Source organism: Glycine soja, chromosome 17, assembly GCF_004193775.1.
Source record: "Glycine soja cultivar W05 chromosome 17, ASM419377v2, whole genome shotgun sequence".
NCBI classification, from domain to species: domain Eukaryota; kingdom Viridiplantae; phylum Streptophyta; class Magnoliopsida; order Fabales; family Fabaceae; genus Glycine; species Glycine soja.
In genome coordinates this window covers 20,243,252-20,269,290 of record NC_041018.1, presented here as the reverse complement: position 1 = coordinate 20,269,290, position 26,039 = coordinate 20,243,252, and the positions used below count along the sequence as shown (strand labels likewise).

Below are 26,039 nucleotides of genomic sequence, written 5' to 3'. Positions count from 1 at the left end.
GGAATTTTTTTGTTTTTCCTTTTTCATCAACAAATATTAATTGTTAGAATGTTAGTTTTTACTGATAAAGGAGATCAAACTTGCCATATTTCCTTCCTCCCCTTCTCCCTTAGCCATCGAACCCACCTCTGGTGGATTTTTTGGTTGTTTTGATTTTTTTTTCTTTTTCTTTTTGTTTCATTTTCTCATTTCTTGGTTATGTTTTTATAAGGATCTCAGTTGTTGGTTGATTGATTTTGTTAGTATGTCGTTGTTTTGTAAAAGGTGCACCTGTAGCAGCAATTTGGTTGGAAGAGATGGTGAAGAAGAGAAAGGAGAAAGGTGCACCTAGGACAGTGAAGAAGAGGAAGAAGAAGACAAGCCATATGTGAAGGGAGAATGTAAGTATTAATTTTAAAAGAAATTACCAAAAATTATTAATGTGGAAGAAAGATTAGGGTTTGACGGAGACACTGAACAAAGCTTGTAGTGGAGTGTCATTTTCAGTTTCAGAATTATCTGAGTACATATATATATATATATATATATATATATATATATATATATATATATATATATATATATATATATGTCTACCTGCACATCCATCTTTGAGGTTTTTTTCACATAATTTAATGGAATTATATTATCTTTATTATTCACACCCCTTGTTTACACTAAACTAGAAATAGGCCATTTTCAATTTCTTTTGTTGATGGACAAGCACAAGCTAGTGTCATTACAATTAATGATTAAGAAATTAAAATGCAAAATTACTTAATAAGAAATATAATATTTATTATATATACTATATTTAATTTGATACCTTTTATTTTTTAATTTTATAATAGTACCCAAAAAGCATGTCATGAAAAATATAAAATTATAAATGTCTTTAGCAAGGTATCTTTTGGAGCTTGAACAAGTATTTAACTTCTATCCAATAAAATAGAAACATATATGTTTTGAGGTAATTGATGTAGTAAATGTTTCGCAAGATATAACAATCTCATTTAGGTAAATGCTAGCCCAAATAAACATGTTTTCATTTTATTGGAACAAAAGCTAAATGAAATGTATAAAAAAAATCTTCATATGAAAGTGCTTATATTGACTAATGTATGTTATTTAGTAATAAAAAATGTACTATATTAAGTTATTAATGTTAAACAAATTCAAAGAACCTAAACATTTTCTTTTATTAAGAGTGTTATTTCCTAACAAACATTTACTGCATGAATTAGAATGAAACACACATTTCTATTTTATTGGACAAAGCTAAATAAAATGTTAAAAGAATCTTGATTTTGACAAAAATTATGAGAATGTCTGTATTATCTCAGTATTGTTATTCTTATTGAACAAATCCCTAAAAGAAAAACACTGGATTTAATGAATTTGTTTGACACGAATAACATAACATGGGACACAAGATAAGTATTCCCATAATTTTCATCAAAATTAAGATTTTTTTTACATTTTATTTAGCTTTTTTCTAATACAATAGAAACATGTGTGTTTCATGCTATAAATGTTTCATAAGAAATAACACTTGGCTAAGTTTAACCTTCCTAATTAACTATTCAAGAATTTTAAAAGGCTATACTTTTGAAGAAATATATGAATATATACACCATTGCTGGACTCAAATATAAAATAAATATATTAGAGGATAGTAATTAATTTAGTGTCCGTTCTCGTTTTAAATTTGTAAGATATACTATTAAGTAAGGACTTCTAACATGCCACTCTCCCTGATTTTAAACTTTTAGTTATTACTTTTTTTATAAATAAACTAAAAAGAATTTTCTTTCAAATGACATTATTGAAAATTCTCAAAATTCATTCTGACAAGTGATAAGTGATTGGATGGAACTGTGATAAGTGATATAGAAGGTGGTGAGGTAACAATTGATAACTTAAAATCAACATTGAAATCTGAAAGGAAAGCCTTAAGTACATTAGCAAGTAATTTATATTATAAGTATATCACCTTTAAATTCATATTTATATTAAAAAATGACCTAAGTAGATGAAAAAAAATAGATATTGAAGTAAAATTGTAATTAAAAAAATACCAAAAAATAAAAAAGTAACATTTTATGCATAACTTGTTTAGATGTTATTCCTTATGGTTCGAGTAATAATAACGATTTTTTTTGCATAAAACAAAGAGGGGAACGAGCAAAAATTTGAAGGTTGTACATTCAGGAACTAAAGAATTCAAAATAGCTAGTAATAAGAGGGATTTGTTTTTGGGATTTTCTGAGCACCAAGAGCGGCTACGCAAGAAGCTTGCACTTGACGAGGGAAGGATATTTGCAGCTAATGAACAACTTTCTTAACTATTTGTCCTTCAGATTTGACTAATTCTTTTGCTAATATGTAAATATAAATAGTATAAGGCTATGGCTTATGGACATGGTCTTTTTTACCCCTAACAATTTTAGAAGTAAATATAGACCATGTTTTTACGCCATAGCCTTATACTATTGTCATTTACATATTAACAAAAAGAAACAGGAAAGTCTGAAGGACAAATAGTTAACAAAGTTGTTCATTAGCTGCAAATATCCTTCCCTCCTCAAGTGCAAACTTCTTGCGTAGTCGCTCTTGGTGCTCAGAAAATCCTAAAAACAAATCCCTCTTATTACTAGCTATTTTGAATTCTTAAGTTCTTGAATGTACAACCTTCAAATTGTTGCTCGTTCCCCTCTTTGTTTTATGCAAAAAAAATCGTTATTATTACTCGAAGAATAACATCTAAACAAGTCATTAAGTCAATGTTACTTTTTCATTTTTTGGTATTTTTTAATTACAATTTTACTTCAATATCTATTTTTTTTCATCTACTTAGGTGGAGGATGTTGATGAAGAGAAGGAGAAGGAAGAAAAAAAGAAAAAGAAGATTAAGGAAGTGTCACATGAATGCTCCTTGGTGAACAAGCACAAGCCCATTTGGATGAGAAAGCCTGAGGAGATGACAAAGGAGGAGTATTCTGCCATAATGAACAGCAGTTCAATCAGTTTAATAAGGAGTATGACAAAGGAGGAGTATTCTGCCATAATGAACAGCAGTTCAATCAGTTTAATAAGGAGTATGACAAAGGAGGAGTATTCTGCCAAGGTCTATCTCTACCATTAATAAGGTCTGCCCAGCCACCATAATTTCTTTAAAATACATTCACCTATTGACGTCCCTTATGTTGTCTAACTAATTTTGAGAGTTGTGATGCATGTTCTTTTGAGCGTCTAGCCTATGCCCATTTATACTTGTAAATTAAAATTATTTGCAGGCAACTACTTGCAAATTGATGGAGGGTATCCGAGAGCCTCAAACCTATTTGATACAAGTATGAATACTTGACACTTTGTTCAGCCAGAACTCTTCTTAATTAGAAATTTAAACAATGAAATCTCAATGTATGAATATAGTTTACAGAACCAAAAGGAAGCAAATGCAACCTGCTAGAATGTGATAGACAAGTTACAAATAGGGTGGGAACAGAAGCAAAAACAAGGCTAGTGAATGCCACTGAGGTCTGTAGAAACGTGAATCAAAACATCTCGTGAGCAACAATTTTAATTCAAATCGAAAGTAGAAATTCGAGGGGGGGGGGGGGTAGGTAACGATTAACTAAGAAGATTTGGAACAACGTTAGTTTTAGTTGAAGTAACACTCTTTCTTTATAAGAATTCTGATTTAGAAAGACGAAAACCTAAAAAGTTAGCCTCAAAAGTGGACAGTGCCATAAGGAGTGAGAGTGAGACTTGGTCAAATTTGGGAGCATCCCACCTCCATAGTTTTGCTTCTGTAGTGGACTGGGCTATAAGGAGTAGCAGGACTGTGTCGAATTTGGGAACATCACCTGTCCCTAGTTTTGCTTCGGCAGAGGACAATAATGCGATGAGGGTTGTTCCTGCACGATTATTCACCTGGGCTGAGCTTGTAGCAGCCACCAACAATTTCTCAATTCACAACCAGATTGGTGCTGGCTGTTTCAGTGTTGTGTACAGAGGTAAACTTGTCGATGGTCGTGAGGTTGCAATCAAGACGGGTGGAACCTGGCCAAAGAGAGAGAGCAAATTGACCTTGTTATCCGGTTTACACCACAAGAACTTGATTAGGCTGGTTGGATTCTGTGAAACGAATTATGAAAGACTCAGTGTGTATGAGTACATGAAGAATGGGTCCTTGTATGATCGTTTGCATGACAAGGGTAGCAGTGTCTTGAATTCGTGGAAAATGAGGATCAAAATTGCTTTGGATGCCTCTCGAGGAATAGAATATCTTCATAATTATGCAGATTCATTTATTATTCACGGAGATATCAAGTCTTCCAACATTCTTCTTGATGCCACCTGGACGGCAAGAGTATCTGATTTTGGATGGAAGTTTATGAGAAACAGACGACGTATAATTGAGAACACTGATCCTGAGTACGTTATTCGAGGTGCATTGTCAGCAGAGAGTGATGTGCATGGGCTTGGAGTTGTACTGTTTGAACTTCTAACAGGAAAGAGACCTACATTCGTGTACGGGGAAGATGGAGGCACCCTATTAAGTAGAAAACATTTGGTAGACTTTGCTGTGACTGCTATTTCAAATGGATTTTTGGAGAAAATTTTGGATCAAAGGGCTGGACAACCCGATGTGAATGAAACAGAAGCAGTAAAGTTAGTGGCTGATACCGCTATCCGTTATGTGAATTTGAAACTGAAAGATAGACCAACCATGGCTGACATTGTAGTCAGATTAGAGCGGGCTTTGGCTATTTTTGAATATGATAGCATTTTCAGGGCTTTGGTTTCGAATTGTTAACTCAAAATATGGTGAACCTTCGGGCTTTATCTATGAAAACTAGATCAGCTGAACCTTCGGGCTTATATTCAACTAGATCAGCTTATAGATTGTTAATTATTGCTAACAGAGATCTACCTCAGGCTAATATTTTCAAGACAATTTTGAGGCTTAACATTCCCCCAAGAGCTGTGATTTTATCGTAGAGACTTCTCAAAAATAGGTTACCCACTAGACTTAACCTTCTACGAAGAAATGTTCTCATTCAGGAGCAGACTTGCCCCTTATGCGGGTTTCATCAAGAGGAAGCTGGTCATTTATTTTTTCATTGTTATTTGACTTATGGTTTCTGGTGGGAATCTATGAGGTGGAAGCGGGTGGTCGGTCCCCTAGCAGCCTCTCCAGCATCTCACTTCATCCAGTTCTGTGAAGGCTTTGGAGCTGGGAGGAATGAAATCAGATGGCCCAGATGGTGGATTGCTTTAACAAGCTCAATTTGGAAGCATAGGAATCTATTCATTTTCCAAGGCAACAGATTTGAACCACCAAAAGTCATGGAAGATGCTTTGTTCCTTATGTGGTCTTGGATGAAGTCCAGGGAGCGGGTGGTCGGTCCCCTAGCAGCCTCTCCAGCATCTCACTTCATCCAGTTCTGTGAAGGCTTTAGAGCTGGGAGGAATGAAATCAGATGGCCCAGATGGTGGATTGCTTTAACAAGCTCAATTTGGAAGCATAGGAATCTATTCATTTTCCAAGGCAACAGATTTGAACCACCAAAAGTCATGGAAGATGCTTTGTTCCTTATGTGGTCTTGGATGAAGTCCAGGGATAAAAACTTCTGCACTTCCTTTAACTACTGGTCATGTAATCTTGGAAATTTTATTGGCTAAATTAGTCTCTATTAGCATGTGTGGGGGGTACTTGTTGTCTAATTCTGTATGGTGGGTGTTTTAGATGCTCTGCATGTTGTATATCACCAGTAGTACTTCTGGTACTGCTGTGTTTTTATGATTAATATAATATATCTTTTGCCTTTCAAAAAAAAAAAAACTTTGTGAACTTATTATACACATGATTTGTTCTGTTCTGTATTCTCCTTGGGCACTGGTAGAATGTGCTATGATCTGCCAATATATATTTAGAGGAATCATTGGCCAACTTTGAGGAAGAGAGGTTACAAATTCTAGAACAGCTCAAGGTATTGGAAGAAAAGCTAGTTATATAAGAACCCTCTCACCCTTCACTAAACAAACTCACTCACAACACAACACAACTTCTTAAATTTTGACTAATTAGAGGACATGTAAAATGTGTCTCACTCTTAAACTATCATTTTTAATAAATTAAATTTTGACTAATTAAATATTTGTTAGGCATTGGTCATTTATCATTTTTTTAGTTCTAAGACATGTTAAATGTGTCTCTGTCTTACACATCAGACATTTTATTTATATGTGATAGACATGTAACAATTTATAGTAATTTATAAACATAATTTATACTACCAGTTAGTATAGTGAAAATTCGTCCTACTAACTAGATAACTTCATTTACGAAATTCATTTCCTAGGCATGTTTATATCATAATCAAATAACTAAAATAGTTAAACTAATCAAACAAATTATCAACAGACCAAATAATTGTTAAATTCACAGAATGCAAACACAAAAGCATAGTCATCATTCATAAGAAAATAGTATTCTTTTGGAGATGCAAACACAACTAAGGTATGTTAAGCATGCAAACTTACAATGAGAGTTGTTTCCTGGTGATGATCCCTCACTTGCTGTAATGGTCTTGTTCCAGAAAAACCCATCAATTAGGAACATGAAATGTCATCTGTGAAATTTCAGACTACAACACACACTAAGCAAAACGACATTTCAAAAACAAACATAATGTTGACATTACAACTATGAATTTATGGGCGGGGCTAGCTAGTTAATTAGTATTTATTTTATACTACGAAATGAGTGAAAGGAGTATTAATTTATCAAGACACATCAGACTATTAATTAATACTACTACTTTTAGAGAAAAAATATACTTATTTATTCATATAAAAATTAAAGATAAAATCAGTTTTTGTTTTTTATTATACATTTTATTTAGTTTTAAATACTTATATATTCATCATAAATGAGAATAATAATAAAGTCATAATAAAAGTAAATGAACTTAGTAAATATTATGAAAAGAAGTTATGGGGCGGGATATAAAAAGATGGAATCAATTTAGTAACCTATTTTTACTTACTGAACCTAGTTGAACCTAATTTAAATGGAGTATTTAATAATGGTGAAAGTATGAATATTTAAGCAAGAGAGTGGTTATTATAGATTAATTTAGGAAGCGGGGTGTGGGTGAGGAATAATGTCAGTTGTGTTAATGAGCGACATAAGCTGATTGGTGTCATTGCTGACACTATTGTACTCTAAGTAAATTACGCAATTATGCAGGTTGACATTACCACTATAATGAAAGGCAGTTAGGTGTCGTTATTTTCCCATAGCCCTTCATGATGGTCATGTCTCATTGCATGTTCAACATCATCTTCGTCGGTGGCCTCAATCACAGGTATTTGGTCATTGACAGGTGGCATATCAGTCACATCAAAGGGTGCATAATGACTATAGTCGGTCATATCAAATTTTCTGCCTTGTATAACCACGGACCAAGTAGGGTCAGACGGATCTTCAACATAAAAAACTTGCCTGGCCTGCACTGCCATTATAAATGGCTCATCATTGTAACCACCTTTTTTTAGGTCAACTAAGGTAAAGCCCGTTTTGTCTTTGCGGACCCCTGTATTCGCATGAACCCATCGACAACTAAACACAGGAACTCTAAATTGACCGTAATCCAGCTCCCATATATCTTCAATGACTCCGTAGTACGACATTGACGCGTTAATGGGATTGTTATCAGAAACACTACTAAAGTGAGCTGCCTCACCCTCAACACTAACCCCGCTGTTCTGCATGGTACTTCTTTCATCCTGTGACTTTGTGTAGAAAGCATAGCCATTGATATCATATCCCTGCCAGGTGGGCACATTCAGATTTGGGCCAAGGGCTAATAGTCGGAGGGTTTCGGAAGCTGTGGCATCGGCAAAAATGCACTGCTTGAACCAGTTGACAAAAGTTCTATTATGTTCCTGCAACAACCTCATCTTGTTCATTCTTGGGTTTTTAGCTGACAATTGGTTTTTGTGAGAATGTAAGTACGACATCACCTCTGCTGTGTTGTTTAACACATATAGTTGCGCTTGGGACAGCCTTTGCAAATTCATGGTGACAACATCAAATCCTCGAGTTCCCCTACCTTGACTCGAGGGTTGATGCCGATTTTGAGGAACACCGACTGGTTGTGCGTTAGTTATATAATTTGATGAAAACTCTATTGCTTCTTCAGCAACATATCTTTCAACTATGCTTGCTTCTGGACGATATTGGTTCTTTGTGTATCCTTTCAGCACCTTCATGAACCTTTCAACCGGATACATCCATCGTAAATAAACCGGGCCACACAACCTAACCTCGCGAACCAGATGAACAATTAAATGGATCATTATGTCAAAGAATGAGGGGGGAAAATACATCTCCAATTCACAGACAATAATGGCAGCTTCATTCTCCAAAATATCCAACTGCGATGGGTCAATAACCTTGCTGCATATAGCATTAAAGAAAAAACACAAGCGAGTGATGGTATTATGAACTTTTTCAGGCAAGATTCCACAAATGACCACTGGTAAAAGTTGTTGCATTAGTACGTGGCAATCATGGGATTTCAGGCCAATCAATTTCAATTCCTTAATTGACACAAGCCTCTTCATATTTGAAGAGTATCCTTGAGGAACTTTGACATTTGCTAGACAATGACAAAAACTTTTTTTCTCAGCTGTGGACATTGTGTAACATGCTGGGGGCAAATATGTCCTAGCACCTCGTAAAACTGGATGTAGTTGCTCCCGTATACCCAACTCAACCAAATCCTGTCGAGATTTTACACCATCCTTTGTCTTCCCCTTAATGTTAAGGAGGGTGCCAATCAAACTATCACACACATTCTTCTCCACATGCATAACGTCCAAACAATGCCGAACATCCAGATTGCACCAATATGGGAGATCGAAGAATATTGACCTTTTTTCCAAATGTTCTTCGCAGACATGTCCTTTTTTTGTGTCTTACCAAAGGTAGTTTCTATGTCTCTGACCCTTTGGTAAACATCATGAGCAGATAATGGTTCAGGAGCTATTTCAACCTTATTATCTCCATTAAACGCCTTCTTCAAACGCCGATATGGGTGATTTCGGCTTAAAAATCTTCTGTGCCTTGTATACACTGTCTTCTTCCTATGGGTTAGTTGGATGTAACAAGTATTTTTTTCACAAATAGGACATGCATGGTGTCCTTTGACACTGTATCCGCTCAAATTACCATAAGCGGGAAAATCGTTAATCGTACAGAAGAGCATTGCACGCAAGTTGAATGACCGTTTAGCATTTGCATCATACACTTCAACCCCATCAACCCACAGTTTGGTCAAGTCTTCTATCAAAGGAGCCAAGTACACGTCAATATCATTTCCGGGTTGTTTTGGACCAGCTATCATCATAGAGAGCAACATATATTTGCGCTTCATGGACAACCATGGAGGAAAGTTGTAAATCATTAATAATACCGGCCACGAACTATGATTGGTGGTCAAGTTACCAAAGGGATTCATTCCATCTGAGGCAAGCGCAAGCCTTAGGTTTCTAGGCTCTTGTGCAAAAGATGGATACAAGGAGTCAAATGTCTTCCATTGTGTACAATCAGCGGGGTGCCTGATCATACCATCCATTCTTCTTTCATCTATATGCCACCTTAAGTATTTAGAATCCTGTTCACTCGCAAACAACCGCTTCAACCTAGGTATTATTGGCAAATACCAACAAACCTTTGTTGGACGACTACTAGCGGTGGCTGAACCTTCAGTACCTTCCCCATCGTTGGCCTTGTACCGTGAAAGTCCGCAAGTGGGGCAGAATCGCATATCCAGAAACTCATTTCTGTAGAGAAGGCAATCATTCGGACATGCATGGATCCTTTGGTACTCCAAGCCTACGGGACATAATATCTTTTTCGCCTCGTAGTGACTCTTCGGTAAGCTGTTATGTTCAGGAAACATATTTTTCAATAACAAAACCAACTCTGTGAAGCTTTTGTCACTCCACCCGAATCTAGCCTTTAGGTTAACCAAAGCTAGCACAGCTGATAACCTAGTAAAGCTTTTGCATCCAACATACAATGGCATATGCGCATCTGTTTGAAGAGCATCGTAAATATCTGCATGACATTCCCGAAAGCCCTCTTGCCCAAGATCACATATCATGTCTTCCATGAGATCTCCGCTTTGTAGCTCAACCGGATGAGGTGGACATGTTGCTGTATGACCAACCAACTCACCATGCCATATCCACTTTGTGTACGTCGGGCTAAAGCCATCACATATCATATGCGATCTAATGTCATCCAACGAATGACGCCTCCCGTTGACACATTTAACAAAAGGGCAGAAAAAGTTGCCATCTGTGGTTGCTGAATGTATTTCGGCAAATGACAAAAACTCTTCAACCCCATGTTGATAAGCTTCGCTTATGCGAGGTGCTGTAATCCAAGATCGGTCCATGCTCATTGTTGTCTAATACAGAGCATGATGATGGGAGGCAGAACAACAAATGTTGTATATGAGATAAGAAGCTACAATTCGTCCTTTGCAATCACAGCTTTCCTAAGCCAAATGAACAAACAAACAACGAAATTTAACAAATGGAGAAAAGGTTTAAGAATAACAATGTCCAAGCAGATGTTTGGACTTATTGGAAAAGAACATGGTAGGGAAGAATGAACATATAATAGGGGAATGAGGTCCATAGCATCAACTTCATATCAGATGAAAAGAAGAGAGGGACGGGGGAAATTTAAGCCAAAAACGAGAAAGAGAGGAAATGGATCTACCATATTTACATTTCTTAATGGATTGGAGATATTAGACCTTATATTAATCTGATTATAGAGTGTTGGTAGTGCCAACATATCAGCCATGGCTCAAGGATTGTGCTGTTATTTGTCCTTAAAAGAGATGAAACAAGCGACCAACAATTTCGATGAGTCAAATGTGATAGGGGTAGGTGGGTTTGGAAAGGTTTACAAGGGTGTTATTGATAATGGGTTCAAAGTGGCTATCAAAAGATCGAATCCGCAATCAAGTTCATGTTAGTACACCCTTGAAAGGTAGCTTTGGATACTTGGATCCTGAATATTTCAGGAGGCATCAATTGACCAAGAAATCAGATGTGTACTCATTTGGGGTTGTTTTATCTGAGGCACTTTATTTGAGGAAGGTAGCTTTGGATACTTGAATTCACAATTATAAGATAGGAGTTATGCTAGTGTCCTTAACCATATCAATTACAACCAACAATAAATTGAAATTTAATTTTTTAATCCAAGTTGCATACTGCTGATTATAAGAAAATTAAACACAAAGCTACCAAATTTATTATTTTTCAATATCACATGAACTATACTTAAGCACATAATATACTTTGAAATCAAATTCAAGTCAATGCTTTCATATCAGAATCAACCCAGAAAAAAAATAAAGCAAAACAGCTTGTTCATAGACAATACTATTATCATGATTAAATACAGGATTTTCTGGGACCAGGAGTTCAATTTCCACTTCATATTAGATCAGAGCATATATAACAAGAAAAAAAAAAGCTAAAATATTGTCAAAAAGCAACTTATTAAAAAGGTAGTAATTATTTGCTATGTTTAGATATTTAGCGAACTGTATATACCTATATGGTCTTATATATAGCTTGTCCTAAGCACGGGTTAATGAGGAGAGTTATGTAATAATCACCTCAATACTCAATATCAAATTCAAGAGTCAATTGGATTGCTCTGATTAGTCACATTTGTGGGCTTTGTCCATGTCGTTGGATTCACATAGCTAAACTGGCATTCTTCTGCAGGTTTACAGCATCCAGACTGCACAAAACATCCAACAAATTAATGCAAAATCCACAAGGTGTCCAAAATTAAGCATAACATATTGTGTGTCACAATGAAATTCAATCGTAAGACATCCATTAAGTAAAGCAGTCACAATAATTTGCACTTATTATGATTAAACAAATAAATCTTGTACATTGTATAACAATATATCAATACTATCATATAAGAACATCCTAGTAATATATGAATCATTCATAATTTTATACATCCATTAATATCTTGGTATTTCTGTTCTTATTTTTTTTTTTTACTCTTTCTAGTTGTTAAAGGTATTAAATAGTATATATTTTTTTTGAAATGCAAAGATAATTTATATTAATAAAAAGTACCAGAGGTACTTCAAGATATACATAGAAGGAATCCTGTACTAGCAGGAACAAAAACAAACAATAGACAACAAGCCCCCACCCTGCCCTACAATAGACAACAAGCCCCCACCAAGCCCCCTCTGCTGTACCCTTCTGTTTCTCTTGCTAACTTCAACAAAATGATGGTTTAGAATTAAACTGAAGTTCTTAAATAATTAATAGGAATGAAGACCATTTTAGTAACACTATATTTATCTGGATCTTTTTCTTCAACATTATCTATATGATTGGTTCAAATATATTATTATTAAAAATCTTGAATTTTGATGGATCACACAGGCCATTTAATAACTCTTTTTGTATATATATTTAGAAGTACTACTCATCACCTAATAAATTTTAAACCTTTTCAATCAATGATAAAAATACTGTTAAAAAAACAGTGCCACTAGTATTGTTCATTGAGTGAAAAGCCGACCAAGCAAGTCACACACATGTATAAAAAAACACATGGTATAATAAATAAAAATAGGTCTTGTGATGTATTGAGAAAAGCAAAATAAATTAAGACAGATTCTTACTTTTAAGGGTAGGAAGAAAAAAATTGAATATACTAGTATAGACAGCTTCTTAGTTGTTATTTTATTAATTTTTCATAGTTTAATTAGAGATCATAAAAGAGAATATATAAATTTTAATTCATTTATACAACCTTATAATTTATTAGAGATGTTCCTAAATTAGATTCTTTTTAAAATAGATATATAAATTCATTATATATATAATTAATATCATCAAAATGCATGAAACATGAATCTAAGATAATTCATCATAATAAATTAATATAAGTTTAAACAAAATTCATCAAAATATGTATTCAAGTTGAAACAAAATTCTTTTTATTTAGATCGACAATTCAACCCTACCAAGTCAGTCTTATAATTTCATAAGTTGCATATAAAATAAATCGGAACCATAGATCATAGACAGATACTGATCTAGAGCAACCTAATCATTTTTTAGCATGATGTGATAAGATACTAACTAACATTTACTATAATGAATAATGGATTGCCCATAAGGGCTAGCAGCTGAAATCAAGTCTAAGGTTTTTTAACCAAAGTGTTTTGTTCCATTTCAGTTCAGTAATATTTTCTTTAGTTTGCACTCTCTTAATAATAATCACAAGGAGTATTTCAAGCCTCAGTATTTATACAAAGTATTTTTGTGTCTTACTATCTTCATTTCAATCACGTTCCATTAGTAAGAGCATTTATGTAAACAACAAGCCAAAAGTTAGGGATATATATTCTGTATTTTTATTAACAGCATTTATACAAACAACAAATGAAAAATCTCTAAGTTAGAGATAAATTCTCTTTTCATTATATAATTACACAAAAAACACAAGAAAAAAATTGAGGTATAGGTTAAATTTTGAAAGGTAAATGGTTTGCATCATGAAGACTATCGGATGAAAGTAACCAATTAAAAGAACAAACAAGAAGTGAATCAAGTATGAAGGAGTGTTCATGGTTGGATATGTTGGGTAAACGATTACTCAGAGGTTGCTTGTTGGGTGTCCACCGAGGAGAGACAAGCAGCAAGAATAAGAGGCTTATAGCTCAGAGCAATTTTAAGGCAAGATATCAGCTTCTTTGACAAGGAAACCAATACTGGTGAGGTTGTTGGAAGGATGTCAGGTGACACACTTCTTATTCAAGAAGCCCTGGGAGAGAAGGTATTAATGAAAAGCTACAACTACCAAATCATCACTATTTCCTCTACAACAAAATTAAAATAAAAATTAAAATTAACTTTTTCTTTATCCTTTGTGTGATAATACCAGGTAGGAAAATTCATACAATGTGTGGCATGTTTTTTAGGACGTTTAGTCATAGCATTCATCAAGGGTTGGCTTCTAACCCTTGTCCTTCTATCTTGTATTCCACCTCTTGTAATCTCTGGTTCCATGATGAGCTTTACTTTTGCAAAGTTGCCATCCCGTGGACAAGCAGCTTATTCTGAAGCAGCAACTGTAGTAGAGCGCACAATTGATTCAATTCGACAAGTATGCCAATCTTCATAATGGAACTTGTCAATCTTGTTCTTTTACATGTTTGTAGACAGTAGAATATAAAAGATACACATTCCTCCAATGCAGGTTGCATCATTTACAGGCGAGAGTCAAGCTATAGCTCAATACAATCAATCCTTAACCAAAGCTTACAGGACTGCAGTGCAAGATGGAGTGGTTGCTGGTTTAGGCCTGGGGTCAATCCTTAACCAAAGCTTATAGGCCTTGTCAGTCAGGAACCAATACTCTTCAGTTGCAGCATCAAAGAAAACATTGCCTATGGTAAGGATGGGGCAACAAATGAAGAAATCAGAGCTGCCACTGAAGTTGCTAATGCAGCAAAATTCATTGATAGATTTCCACATGTGAGTTCGCACTTTCATATTTTGAAATTTCCATTGTTCTGCCTTTGCAACAATATTAATTTCAAATTTCACAATACGAAGACTACTACAGCATCAGGAACCAGGAAAAGTGAACTGTTTGTGGCTGATGTCAACACCCAGTTGAAGAACAAAAACATCACTACTGATATCAAATAATTATTCAACAGGGAGGATAATAGACAATGCTAAGATTCTTGCTTGGAGTTTTAGTGATTCAAATTTTCAATTGGTGATGCATTAGTGACAGAAAATTTGCCTTCATTTGTTCATCATAAAAAGTGGTTTCCTGGAGCACAAGCTTTCGCGGTAGGTGTCACCAGTATTGTGTTTGTGTTAATCATTGGTTTTGGTTATGTAGCATTTTTCGTTCTCCGCAGAAGAAAGACACAAGAAGAAGTTGAAGATTGGGAACTGGAGTATTGGCCTCACAGGATAGGTTTCCATGAGATCGATGCAGCAACAAGGGGGTTTTCTGAAGAGAATGTGGTTGCTGTAGGAGGGACCGGGAAGGTATATAAAGGGGTTTTGCATGGGGTAGAAGTTGCAGTCAAGAGAATTCCTCAAGAAAGGGAAGAAGGGATGAGAGAGTTTTTGGACGAGGTTTCAAGCCTTGGCAGAATGAAGCACAGAAATTTAGTAGGATTAAGAGGCTGGTGCAAAAAAGAAAAGGGAAATTTGATTCTAGTTTATGACTTCATGAGCAATGGAAGTTTAGACAAATGGATATTTGAGTGTGAAGAGGGAATGATGCTAACATGGGAAGAGAGGATTCAAGTTTTGAAAAATGTAGCCACAGGGATTCTATACCTGCATGAGGGTTGGGAAGTTAAGGTCTTGCATAGGGACATTAAAGCAAACAATGTTCTTCTTGATAAGGACATGAATGCAAGGCTGGGAGATTTCGGATTGGCTCGTATGCATGATCATCAGGGACAAGTGGTCAGCACAACAAGAGTAATAGGGACACTAGGATACATTGCTCCTGAAGTGATTCAAAGAGGAACAGCGTGAACTTTGTCTGATGTGTTTGGTTTTGGAATATTGGTGTTGGAAGTAATTTGTGGATGAAGACCTATTGAAGAACATAAGCCGGGGCTAATTGAATGGCTGATGTCCTTAATGGTGCAAGGCCAATTGCACAGTGCAGTTGATGAAAGGTTGAAGGCTAAAGGGGGATACACCATAGAGGAAGGTGAGAGATTGCTTCATTTGGGTTTGTTGTGTTCACATACAGACCCTAGTATTAGACCAACAATGAGGCAGGTTGTGAAAATTTTGGAGGTGGAAATTGACAGCATTGAGTCTGATGAAGATAACATGGAAATGAGTTTGCTTGGAAAAATAAGATCAGCTACTACGTGGTCTAGAGTTGAATGTGCTTTACCATACAGTGGTTACCCTTCTTTTGATGAAGTTAAGATGTTCAGTTTTAATTCTAGGACTTCTAGAAGTGGCTCAAGTACCTTTCCAGGATCAGAATCAGAAATCACCAGTATTAATATGTAACCCCCATAGTTAGTTGAATAATTAGAGAGTTAGTTAGGGGATGAGTTGAAAAGGGGTTCAGAGGGAGATTCAACTCTTTCCATCAGTACTCATAACATTTCATACAAGCTACTGCAACTACCAAAATGTTTCATCTTAACGACAATTATAAAATAAATCAATTTACTTATGTAATTCATCAAATAAAACTTTTACAAACAACATACTTATATATAATTTATTCTCCAGTTTATTCAATTACAGACACAACTAAACATGAAGACAGTAAATCTGAAGCTCAAATTAAACATCATGGGTTTCATCAAGTTCAGTGTACTAACTTAGACCAAACGCTCAACGAAACTGATAATGTGGCACAGGATGACACACCACTGATGAAGGATGGCAGCAGGCTGTTCCCGAAAGTCGTTCACTCACTGCCCGCAAGTCAGCTTCATCAACGAGCCCCACATAAACCCCACTGAAACGCAAAAAAAAAAAAAATTTACAACCCATAGCTGCAGATTACATAAGAAGGTAGACAAAAATCGTACTTTCTCTCACAAAACACACAATGTATCTTACCTTATGGAACCAGCTTATCTTCCTTAAACAGTACAATGTAGACCACGATGAAGACAACCAACAACAACCAAGGGCCTGAGACAACAACGAAGCAGAATCATAACATGAATGAAGGAATATAACACATGCAAATGAAGGGATACACAAAGAAGAGCTAAATGCACCCATACCTTTGTCGGCGACGGCTTCAAACGGAACGAGACGCAACGGATACGAGATGGTGGTTGTCGGAGACGATGGTCTTTGTCGGAGAAGATGCTCTGTGTAGCTAGGGTGCCAAAGCAATAGTGAGTAGTCAAAAAAATGGAGAAAAGAAGTGATACGGCGCGCCAACGTAAGAGATAGTAAGAAGCACATGTCGTAAACGTGATAGAATTTAGGATACAACGACGGGTCCTACCAAAGACAGTCTTTGAATGACAACAACAACCACCAGGGGGCCGCCACGTGTCTATACTAAACATACAACGACGGCTCTTCGGGTAAACCCGTCTTTGTATGTTAACGCATTAAATCACGTGCAATCCACGTGTACCACAAACAATACGAAGACGGGTGTTGCGACAGGACCGTCTTTGATGACGTGTTTATACTGTAACCATACAAAGACGGGTGTTAGCCAAAAACCGTCTTTGTATTTTAACGCCTCCAATCACGTGGCCTACACGTGAAACCACCAACAATCCAAAGACGGGTATTTGGATAAAACCGTCTTTGGATTTTAAATCCTCAAATCACGTGGCTGCCACGTGAAAGTACTTTAAAAACAACGACGGTCTCACTAGTGAACCGTCTTTGTATACTCGTCGGCCCACTCACATGCTTGCCACGTGCTACCATTTACGATACAAAGACGGTTCTTTCCAAAAAACCGTCTTTGTAACTTACCCAGCTAAATACGAATCGCCACAACAGCTGGATGTCTACGACGGGTAGCGGCAAACGTCGTCGTTCTGAAGCCCTTAATTACGGATATGCCACCGGTTGAGCTTCTACGACGTTTCTTTGAAACCGTCGTTGAATTGTTGACGTAATAAGCTGCTTTTGTAGTAGTGGTTTTAGGTGTGTATTAGAGTGTTCTGACACTCGGTGTGTCTTTTCTCCTTGGTTTGACTCTCTTTTTGTAGTTGCTGGAGTGGACTTGGGTTTGCGTACTCGCGCTTCGCCCGGGTACTTGTATTCGCGCTCAGCGTGCCTCTTAATCGCTTAACGCCAGTGATTGTTTTCGTGCTCAACGTGCCTTTTTTTTTCAAATAATTATTATTCTTGCACGCTGGGCACGTGTTGGGCTGGACCTTTTTTTTTCAAATAATTATTATTTTTGCATCTTTTTTGCTTTTAATCTCTCATTTTCTCATTTGCAAGCCAAAATAAAAAAAAAAATATTAATTCTTAATAATTAAGCATGAATAACGACTAACTAAATAATCATTTTTAAAGATATTTCCATTATAAAAAATGACTCATATTTACGGTTTTCACATTTGACGACGTCAAATAAAAAATATTGCTTTTCAATCAAAGTATAATATTTTATTTTACTTCAATTCTTACTTATACTTTTTTTCTTCTTCGGTTGGACATGAATATATTGCAGAAAAAATCCATGATTGGGGATGCAGTAGTTACTAGCCTCAATATTGAAGAAAAAATAAATAATAATTAAACATATAATAATTGAAGAGTGAGCTTGCAGTCTGAATTTTAAATTTCTATCATTCTGTTAATTAAAATTAGTTTTTAAAAAATTAACCAAGTATTAAATAATGTGAAAAATTGGTTATAATATATCAATTTTAATACAATAGAAAGACAGACACACGCTATGCGATTTCGCTAATAATAATAATAACTAAAAAGAATAATTTTTACTCTTTTTTTTTAATTCTCTATAATCAACTAAATAACTTTTATTTTTACTTTTTTTTCTGACATATATACTTTTACTCCATCTCTTTTCTGCCTCACAAGTCACAAGCATCTCTTATCTTCCTAGCTTCAACCAAAGAAAGTGTTAGAGAGAGGCTTCAGTTTTGTTGGGACGCGGGTTGTGGAGTCATTATAATATATGCGTGACTAATTGCATGCGCGGTTACAGCCTTTCAGGAAGGACGAACTGCCTCCACTATGCATCTGCTGCATAAAGACTGTATTATTCCTATAAAGCTTGCAGGAAGAAAAAAGAGCTTGGCAGGTTACTGTTAAGTGTTAATTACATGGGTTTAAATATGGCAACAGCAATTGGGACCACAATGTAAAGGCATTTTGACTCACCTTAGCCACATCATGACTGTAATTGTGACCGACAACGTTGTAAATATCGGTGGTGATTGTGTTACTGTTTCGTCATGTTTGTTAATATTGTGATAAATCGCAAATAAATACCATCGATACAGTCTCCAATTGCGATCGGATTGTAGTCGCAAACACAATTAAAAAATCTTGAAGTTACGACCCAAATTACGGTCATGAACTCATGTTTAAAACCTTGACGGCCACATCAATTACATTTTCCCACAATTGCCCACAGTATAAATGTTTTCATATTCATTCACCGCAATGGCAATTTAAACATCTTAATTAGTCATATTCCCCGTGAAGTTAACAAGATGCATATCCGATATATTAACGCTGAATGGGTAGCATCAAGGAATCTTAATTTGGAGGAAACCTCCTCATGGGGTCGTGGAAGCATTAGCGCTACCACATTCCGCGGATTTGTAACAGCTATTTTGTTTCTTTAGTTTCATACATGTTGTACCAATATAAACAGGTTTCGGAAAATGTGGCGAACTGACATATGCTTGAGAGAGAGAAACTAGAATGCAAATATGCTACTACATTGTGATTCAACGGAACGTGTTGGCCATTCGTTAATTCTACAAGACCAAACTCGACAGACTGGGTCAACAACTGTCACCCTCTTATTTAAATTGATTGATATGAAGTTTTTTGTGTGTGTCGCATAAATCCACTATGGCACTATCTCATTTTTAGGCACAATTATTAAGAAATTTATAAAAAATAAATCTTTTAAATTAAAAAATTAAATATATTTTTTCATTCTTATAAATTAGTATTTTTTATTTTTTCTTGTAATTTTATTCATTTTAATTCTTATAAAATATATTTATTTTATTTTTATTATTAAATTTTTTAATAATACTTTGAACAATAAAAAATACTTTGAAGAATTTTTTTTATTTAAAATACTTTAAAGATAAAAAATAAAACAAATGAATTTTTCGAGAATTAAAATTAATATTTTGCAGAAAAAATAAAAATACTAAATTATGAAAAATATATATTTAAACTTAAATTAAATTATAGTATAGAAATATAAATCCCATTGTTTAACTTTTCATTTTACTATTTTAATTTTTTTTATCAGCAAACAAACCGAAACCGAGGCTTAAACTCTTTCCACGTCAAAAACGAGTACTTCTGCGTCATTTGGTCGGGTCTGTCGAGGCGATTTCTGTATTGATACAGTAAAATTACTAAATTATGCACCTTTCTAAACAAAAACAAACACTACTAATAATATGGATTAATTCTTGAGAAACAAGAAACTATATTTGAAAAGTTTATGAGGCCATGGGGGTTAATTATTATAATCAATAAGCAACATCGTAGATGTAACAACTTTAATTATTAGTATACATTATTACATTATTTTACATATACGTGGCATGGCAGAAATTAAATGGAAGGGTGTGCGATAGGTGCAGTGCACGCACCATCTTCTTCGTTGTGCTTTTTCATATTGAAAAAATCATACATCCACACCCAATCCAATATATTAACATCTAAGGAGAAACAGATAAAAGTATATATATATATATATATATATATATATATATATATATATATATATATATATATATTAATTTAATAAAAAACAAAAGTTAAATAAAAATGAAAAATATTTATTAAGTAATTAAAAAACATAAATATTTATGTATCAGGCAAAGAAATTTCAAAGACAATGCAAAAAGGAAAAGTAAAACACGTACGTTAATTAAGGTATTAGATCAAATACACTACCAGGACATGCATCATGCTGGCTATAAATATGTCTGTCTTGCGATGCTAACAAATCTTTTACCCTATATAAGAACTTCTTTCATAATTTCAATTGTTGATTGTGCTTTACGGTGCAGCTCTCATTAACAAGAAGAACACATAACAGAAAGACACATCCAAAGGAGGCATCAAGCTCGTAACTTCAATTAATTAAGGTACATAGTTGTACGTATCTGTCCCATTTTTTTTACTACAATAATATTATTTTAACTTTATTCCCAATAGACTTTGCCTTGTCCTACAGTTCCCAAAATTTTCTATATAGTTATATTTTTGAATATTGTAACGCCAGTTCTTCTTGTACAAACTTTTCAATGCAGTAGATACATATATTTTCTAGTTGATGCTAAGAAGTCAATTATTTTAATTAAGTTTATCCACCTAATCGACTGCTATATATAACATTTTTTTTATTGTTTCTTTTTAATGCGTTTTAAAGTTAGTTTAGCGTTTCACAATTCAGCTTTTTCACATGATTTTGTAAATTAAACATGTTTTTAAATACAATATTTGAAACTATTATATCTAATCATATAACATTTATGCAATATATATTATTAAAATATAATAAAAAGAACTTGTTTTGAGAAAAAAAATAAAACTTATTTAAGATATAAAATAATCTAATTTATCACAAATTAAAGGTTAAATTAAAACTTTAGTAACAATTGACACTATTGTTTTTCGTTTTAATCCTAATAAAATATATTTACAGCTTATTTGCCGAATTATAGCAATGTCAGATTATTTTTTTCCATGTAGGTATAAAATTTAAAAAGAAAAGTGTTTATACCAACCAGAATCCATATATTTTCATTTCTTCTTTTTTCACGTAGAAAAACAAAATAACGTGAAGGAGATGTTTTGTTAGTTGAAACTAAAACAAGAAATTAGTGTCAGGTATAAGAATATATGAAATCGAACACTGTCATATTTTCAACAATTCATAGGGACTCATTTATAAATGTTTGTTCAAATAGGAATAATATATGGATAAATTGTCTCAAAACAAATAATGACGGTAGTAGAAATAGGGAGAAAGCCAGTAGGTGTAAAGGTAAAGGTAAAAGGATAATTTCTTTTTATAAATCATCATCATATAACTTCTTCCTAACTAGCTAACTTTCTTGTTAAGATATGCTTTATTGCTTTTAGCTAATGAATATGATAGATTAGAATAAGCTAAGAAGATAAGATTATACGTTTCCCAAAGTATGGATTTCGAATACAATTTTTTCTCTCATTTTAATGTAAAAAAAAAAAAAAAACTATAGGGTCTCTTTTCTTGTTCTAAGCTTTCAATTTGAGATGCTCATGCTCATGTATCAATGTTGAGTTTCTATGTTTCTCACAACTTGATCTTTGTTTGAATGAATAGAGAAAGGACTCGAAAAGTTGAGTTATTCATGGAAGAGACGGCACAACAAGTAAAACGTCCTTTTGATGTTCCTGAAGAACCAGAATTCATTGTTGGGTTGGATGCACCATTGAGTGAGTTGAAAATGGAACTTCTTAAAGAAGGCGTGTCCATCATTGTGCTGACTGGTTTAGGTGGATCGGGAAAAACCACTTTGGTTACAAAGCTTTGTTGGGATGAACTAGTCATAGGTATGTCGTAACTAACTCCTTTATGGTTCTCTTCTATGATAAACGAATTAAGATTTAAATATGTTTAATATGATTGATAAATGAGTAAATTTTGTTTTAGATTCTTAAGAAAAAAATTTATCGTTTCAAGTTTTTGATATATTAAAATTTTTGTTTTGAGTCTTTATGATCAATCAGGTGATAATATATTAAAACTTAACTTTTGTTTTGAGTCTTTATTGTCAATGACGTAATGACCTAAAGTGACACATCATCATTTAATTGATGGTAGAGAGAGTCAAAACAAAAATTTCACTAATTAGAGATTCATTTATTACTGATATTAAATATATTAATATATTTAATGCATGTTCTTCACGGTAAAAAAAAGGTTCATTGGAAATTAGCAAAATTTCAGATGGTGTTCATCAATAAAAAATGGAAGTTTTATTAACAATAGGTGAAATTAATTGTATGCGGAATGCTTTAATGCCCTATATATTTCTGAAATGTAGAGAACACCTTAAAGCAGAGTTCAAGATTGCTGAATATTGATATCATTTCCTAACTTTTGCATATGCTACTCAAATATAGAGAGGCATTTTCTTTTGATCATGAGCATTAGTTATTTTGGTTTCAATTCATGTTCATTTTTATATAATGTTAATGTGGTAATTTATTTTCTTGCAATACATGCACAGTTTAAGATTATTGTAGAAAGAATTCCTGGGATTACTAATCTTTTTGGTTTCCCTAGGTAAATTCAAGGGAAATATTTTATTTGTCACCATCTCAAAAACGCCTAAGCTGAAGATTATCATCGAAAGACTATTTGAATATTATGGGTGTCAAGTGCCTGCGTTTCAAAGCGATGAAGATGCAGTTAATCATTTGGGAATTTTGCTGAGGAAAATTGATGTAAGTCCAATGTTGTTGGTCTTGGATGATGTTTGGCCTGGCTCAGAAGGCTTCATTGAGAAAGTCAAAGTTCAGATATCAGATTATAAAATTTTGGTGACTTCAAGGGTAGCATTTCCTAGATTTGGCACTCCATTTATCTTAAAAAATCTTGTTCATGAAGATGCAATGACCCTTTTTCGTCACCATGCACTCTTAGAAAAAAACAGCTCAAATATTCCTGAAGAAGTTGTCCAAAAGGTGCTTGTTCCTTCTTTCTGACATTATACAAGTAATCCATACTTTAATTTTTAGAAGAAATTTTTATTTTCTCATTGAACTAAAACTATATTTGCTTGCACTGAATTGCAGATTGTTAGACATTGTAAGGGTTTAAATTTACCGCTTGTCATAAAAGTGATTGGTAGATCACTAAGTAATCGACCATACGAGTTGTGGCAAAAGATGGTGGAGCAATTGTCACAAGGTCATTCTATACTTGATTCTAACACTGAATTACTTACTTCCTTCCAAAAGATCTTAGATGTCTTGGAAGATAATCCCACCATCAAAGAGTGCTTCATGGACTTAGCTTTATTTCCTGAAGACCAAAGAATTCCTGTTGCTGCTCTTGTTGATATGTGGGTTGAGTTGTATGGACTAGATAATGACGGCATAGAAACAGTGGCCATTGTCAACAAATTAGCTTCCATGAATCTGGTTAATGTCTTAGTAACAAGGTACATTCAATGACTACTTATATTTCATCTCAACCACTTTATCCTATTATATTCTATAGCACAAATAATTCAATAGCTTGTTAGCTCATGAGAGGAGCAGCTGATTCCTTATATATTATTCCATAGTTACAATTTAACTTGAGAATTTAAACTTCTTTCATTCCGTAACTTCGCATTCATTCTTATGAACTTACTTTGATGATAGAAGTTGAAATCTGTAAGTTTTCTATCAAATAGAGAGCATTTATATTTAATCTTGTGAGGGAATTTTTCACCCTAAGGAATTAATGCTTGCTAATTTTCCAGGAAAAATACCAGTGACACAGACAGTTACTACTACAATAACCATTTCATCATCCTTCATGATATCCTAAGAGACTTCGGAATTCATCAAAGCAACCAGGAACAAGTTGAACAGAGAAAAAGACTGATGATTGACATAACAGAAAATAAACCTGAATGGTGGCCTAGAGAAAAACAGATCCCTGCACAGACATTGTCTATATCAACTGGTTAGTTACCTTTCTCTTAAAAGTATTGACATTACATACAAAGTAAAGATGGTTAAAAGAAAAGAAAGTCGCTATGATCTTCCATTTGTTCTTCTACTATTGACACCATATGGGTTGCTTTTGCAGATGAAACTTGCACATCATATTCGTCCCACCTGCAACCTGCTCAAGCTGAGGTTCTGATTTTAAACCTTCAAACTAATCAGTGCACCTTTCCAAAGTTACTGAAAGAAATGAGGAAACTAAAAGTTCTGATAGTCATGCATTATGGTTTCCATCCTTCTAAAATGAACAATTTAGAGTTGTTTGGCTCATTATCCCACCTTAAAAGAATCAGATTCGAGCGGATTTGGGTTCCTCCCTTTGTCACATTGAAGAATCTTAAAAAGTTATCCCTCTACTTGTGTAATACAAGACAGGCTTTTGGAAACAGAAACATGCTAATTTCATATGCTTTTCCAAATCTAGTAGATTTGAATGTTGACTATTGCAAAGATTTGGTAGAATTGCCTAAGGGGCTATGTGATATCACCACCTTGAAGATGCTCAGTATTACCAATTGCCATAAGCTCTCTGCATTACCTCAAGAAATTGGAAACTTGGACAATTTGAAACTTCGAAGGCTAAGTTCTTGTACTGATTTGGAAGAGATACCAAATTCTATTGGAAAACTTTCAAATCTAAGACATATGGACATCTCAAACTGCATTAACCTTCCAAATTTACCAGAGAACTTTGGTAATCTTTGCAATCTAAGAAATCTGTACATGACAAGTTGTGCAAGGTGTGAATTGCCACCCTCGATTGTCAATCTAAAGAATTTAAAGGAGGTGGTATGTGATGAAGAGACGACTGTTTCGTGGGAAGCTTTCAAAGATATGCTTCCTAATCTGAAGATATATGTTCCTCAAATTGATGTCAACTTGAATTGGCTTCATGAAATTCACTCCTAAGTCCTTATACCTGTTTCATGCTACATTCATTGTGTTTGCAAGTTGTGGTTGATCACACCAGAAAGTGAAGAAAACAAATAAGTCTTGGTGTTGCACAATTTTATGGTAAGACTTTAAAAGGAAACTTCTATATCTATGTTGGTCGGTGCCGAAGAAGACAATTGGTTTGTTGTTAAGGAACTAGAGAAACAAAAATTCTATGTTATATGTCTAAGGCAAAACAGGGAAAAAGATTGTTATTGTTTAGGTTGATTGCCTGTATATTGTGAAGTGTTAGGATATTGCTTATTAGTACAAATTCGTGTATATTGTTTTATCATAAATAATCAAATTTCTTTTATTTTTTAAATTACAATTGAGCCAATTTTATTAAAACGCTTGTTTCATAACATATATCTCTTACGGTTTAGCATTTCCGAACTGATGTTTTTGAGTGACCACTGCATATTATGTTTAGTGGTAATGTTTGAGTGTACCTTTGTGAGTGACTATTACCTTCATATTAGGTTTCTTTCTTGCGTGCTTAAGAAACTGTGAATTTTGTTGTCAAAAAGGAAATTGTGAAT

At 34.2% G+C, this 26,039-nt stretch overlaps 3 protein-coding genes and 1 pseudogene across 5 annotated transcripts; 3 read left to right on the top strand and 1 right to left on the bottom strand.

Moving 5' to 3' along the window:
• Positions 1 to 296: 296 nt before the first annotated feature.
• On the top strand, positions 297 to 4,801 carry LOC114391538 (putative serine/threonine-protein kinase-like protein CCR3). Its single transcript, XM_028352535.1, has 5 exons — positions 297 to 335; positions 2,837 to 3,106; positions 3,276 to 3,332; positions 3,415 to 3,519; positions 3,674 to 4,801. The coding sequence occupies exons 1-5, from the start codon at positions 297 to 299 to the stop codon at positions 4,799 to 4,801; spliced, it is 1,599 nt and encodes a 532-aa protein (XP_028208336.1).
• Positions 4,802 to 7,269: 2,468 nt separating this feature from the next.
• On the bottom strand, positions 7,270 to 10,466 carry LOC114391537. The gene is made up of 3 exons (XM_028352534.1): positions 8,890 to 10,466; positions 8,381 to 8,452; positions 7,270 to 8,314 (listed from the first exon to the last, which is right to left on the bottom strand). The coding sequence occupies exons 1-3, from the start codon at positions 10,464 to 10,466 to the stop codon at positions 7,270 to 7,272; spliced, it is 2,694 nt and encodes an 897-aa protein (XP_028208335.1).
• Positions 10,467 to 10,998: 532 nt separating this feature from the next.
• LOC114391536 lies at positions 10,999 to 16,134 on the top strand (annotated as a pseudogene).
• A 4,680-nt stretch (positions 16,135 to 20,814) lies between these two features.
• LOC114392706 (probable disease resistance protein At5g66900) lies at positions 20,815 to 25,822 on the top strand. Of its 3 annotated transcripts, none has more exons than XM_028353923.1 (6): positions 20,815 to 20,939; positions 22,163 to 22,392; positions 23,129 to 23,529; positions 23,641 to 24,008; positions 24,315 to 24,520; positions 24,647 to 25,822. In XM_028353923.1, the coding sequence occupies exons 2-6, from the start codon at positions 22,191 to 22,193 to the stop codon at positions 25,471 to 25,473; spliced, it is 2,004 nt and encodes a 667-aa protein (XP_028209724.1). In that variant the 5' UTR covers positions 20,815 to 20,939; positions 22,163 to 22,190; the 3' UTR covers positions 25,474 to 25,822. The 3 variants fall into 3 exon arrangements, with proteins under 3 accessions (XP_028209724.1, XP_028209725.1, XP_028209722.1); XM_028353924.1 differs by lacking the exon at positions 20,815 to 20,939 and adding an exon at positions 21,919 to 21,996; XM_028353921.1 differs by lacking the exon at positions 20,815 to 20,939 and having other exon boundaries at positions 22,006 to 22,392.
• The last annotated feature ends 217 nt before the right edge of the window (positions 25,823 to 26,039 follow it).

What these genes read in the sequence shown, in the direction of transcription:
- LOC114391538 (XM_028352535.1), top strand. Translation starts at nt 297, where the DNA reads ATGGTGAAGAAGAGAAAGGAGAAAGGTGCACCTAGGACA. An exon ending in AGAAAGGTGCACCTAGGACA is followed by an intron (nt 336 to 2,836) that starts GTGAAGAAGAGG and finishes TCATCTACTTAG; the next exon opens with GTGGAGGATGTTGATGAAGA. An exon ending in GGCTAGTGAATGCCACTGAG is followed by an intron (nt 3,520 to 3,673) that starts GTCTGTAGAAAC and finishes TTTCTTTATAAG; the next exon opens with AATTCTGATTTAGAAAGACG.
- LOC114391537 (XM_028352534.1), bottom strand. Translation starts at nt 10,466, where the DNA reads ATGAGCATGGACCGATCTTGGATTACAGCACCTCGCATAAGCGAAGCT. An exon ending in CATATTGGTGCAATCTGGAT is followed by an intron (nt 8,453 to 8,889) that starts GTTCGGCATTGT and finishes TGCTATATGCAG; the next exon opens with CAAGGTTATTGACCCATCGC. An exon ending in ATTGTCTGTGAATTGGAGAT is followed by an intron (nt 8,315 to 8,380) that starts GTATTTTCCCCC and finishes TCGCGAGGTTAG; the next exon opens with GTTGTGTGGCCCGGTTTATT.
- LOC114392706 (XM_028353921.1), top strand. Translation starts at nt 22,155, where the DNA reads ATGAATAGAGAAAGGACTCGAAAAGTTGAGTTATTCATGGAAGAGACG. An exon ending in TTGGGATGAACTAGTCATAG is followed by an intron (nt 22,393 to 23,128) that starts GTATGTCGTAAC and finishes TGGTTTCCCTAG; the next exon opens with GTAAATTCAAGGGAAATATT. An exon ending in CTGAAGAAGTTGTCCAAAAG is followed by an intron (nt 23,530 to 23,640) that starts GTGCTTGTTCCT and finishes ACTGAATTGCAG; the next exon opens with ATTGTTAGACATTGTAAGGG.